This window comes from Amphimedon queenslandica, unplaced genomic scaffold (genome assembly GCF_000090795.2).
Source record: "Amphimedon queenslandica unplaced genomic scaffold, v1.1 AMPQUscaffold_13508, whole genome shotgun sequence".
NCBI classification, from domain to species: domain Eukaryota; kingdom Metazoa; phylum Porifera; class Demospongiae; order Haplosclerida; family Niphatidae; genus Amphimedon; species Amphimedon queenslandica.
Genome location: NW_003546256.1, coordinates 517918 through 519745, shown reverse-complemented (window position 1 = coordinate 519745; position 1828 = coordinate 517918). Strand labels below are relative to the sequence as shown.

The 1828-nt window shown below is 40.4% G+C and overlaps 1 protein-coding gene across 1 annotated transcript in view; it reads left to right on the top strand.

Moving 5' to 3' along the window:
- The first annotated feature begins 6 nt into the window (after nucleotides 1–6).
- LOC100636017 (proton myo-inositol cotransporter-like) overlaps nucleotides 7–1828 on the top strand; it is a 3622-nt gene continuing 1800 nt past the window's right edge. The window contains exons 1-4 of the mRNA XM_020007919.1: nucleotides 7–787; nucleotides 960–1243; nucleotides 1474–1570; nucleotides 1630–1779. Of these exons, the coding sequence (XP_019863478.1) occupies nucleotides 280–787; nucleotides 960–1243; nucleotides 1474–1570; nucleotides 1630–1779 (1039 nt within the window). The 5' untranslated portion in view covers nucleotides 7–279. The remainder of the gene's footprint in view (nucleotides 788–959; nucleotides 1244–1473; nucleotides 1571–1629; nucleotides 1780–1828) is intronic.

Sequence of the window (1828 nt, the reverse complement as noted above, 5' to 3'; positions counted from 1 at the left end):
TCTGTCTGGCTTTGTTGGGCTGGTTGTTCATATTTCTACTTCTACCAGAAACAAAAGGGAAGACACTGGAACAGGTCGAGGGTCTATTTAAAGGACCGCCCTGCCCTCCTCCTGGATTAAGATCAAGAAAAATTTATGTAGGGTAGATTTAATGATGCACTATTATTTTAAACCTAAAATTTACAATTTAACTTAGACTAATTGAATCGAATCATGACTTGCATGCCATGCCCATTTGGGTGGAGATAAAAGTAAAAAGAAAAAGCACTAGCTAAAAACATGAACGATGTTAAGTGGGTAAAAGGCTCCACTGAAACTGCTGAATACCCTGATGAAGATAAAGTGTTACTGCTATCTTCTGGGGAGAGAGATGGAACAGAAGAGGAGGATGGAGTAGAGCAGACACTCACAGACAACAAGGAAAGTCAACCAATCACTAAATTGACCACTTCCCTAGCCACAGTTACTATCTTCTCCATTATTGGTGGTTTCGTTTTTGGCTACGACACTAGTGTTATTTCTGGTGCTCTCCTGATACTGGATAAGGACTATGACTACACATTAACTTCCCTGCAGAAGGAGCTTGTGGTGAGTGTAACAATAGGAGCTGCAGCACTTGGTGCAGTACTAGGTGGACCAAGTAATGAAATATTGGGTAGAAGACCAACCATTATGATTGCATCCTTCTTATTCACTATTGGTGCTATATTAATGGCTGCCGCTCCTATTAGTGCATGGGGCTGGATCATAATATTAATTGGAAGATTCATAGTTGGCATTGGAATAGGTGAGCTTGTAGTCTCACTGCACAGACTCTCTGCCCTACTGTCATTTGGTCCACCCAAGCCAAATGATTGTATGTGAGGGCCTGGGCAGTGAGACTGAGACTAGTAAGCTTGGGGTGCAGGTTTGTCCTGCACTGTGTATGTAAAATAAAAATGATAATCTATATTATATAGGTCTGACTAGCATGACGGTTCCCATGTATCTAGCTGAATGCTCCCCTTCCAGTTATAGGGGGAAAATCACTGTGCTTAGCAATGCAGCTGTCACTGGTGGACAGTTTGTGGCCGGCTTGATTGACTTTGGATTCAGCTATGTCAATCAAGGATGGAGATACATGCTGGGAATCACTGCAGTTCCTTCACTTATGAATCTTATTGCCTTCATATTTTTACCAGAGAGTCCAAGATGGCTGGTAGGAAAGGGAAAAAAAGAGAAAGCAAGGCTTGTACTTGCAAAAGTCAGTGACAACTATGCATGGTGGATTGTGTATTAGAAAATTGGGGGTGATTTTGGCAGAGCCATTTTTCAGAAAAAGCATGGGCTATAGTACAGGAAATTTTTCAGAAATTTGCTGACTTTTAAAATGGCCATAACTTGAAACTTTCAAGTCGAAATTAGTTCACAATTTTTCGATAGCATAAGGATATCATTGGTGGCTGTTTATAATTTTTGTATTTCCATGTACAGTTGAGGGGAGGAAAAACAGTTGATCAAGGGTCCATTGCTTATGAGCTTCAGGAGATCACAAATAACCTCCAAGAGGCAGCTAAAGAGAACAACCAAAGTAAGTATATTTGTAAAGATTGCCTGCTATGAACAGAGTGACTTGTATTCTCATGATAGACATATTCCTTAAGGTGTGGACTATGTTAAGGCATCGTCACCTACTAATGGCTCTAATAGTCGGCTGTGGATTGCAAGCTATTCAGCAACTCTCTGGAATTAATACAGTAAATTTAGCAGTACATTTTATTAGCTGGTGTGGTTTGGTTTGACTTGTTGATCGTCAACCTGTTCCGGCTAATACATTATATGATTTATC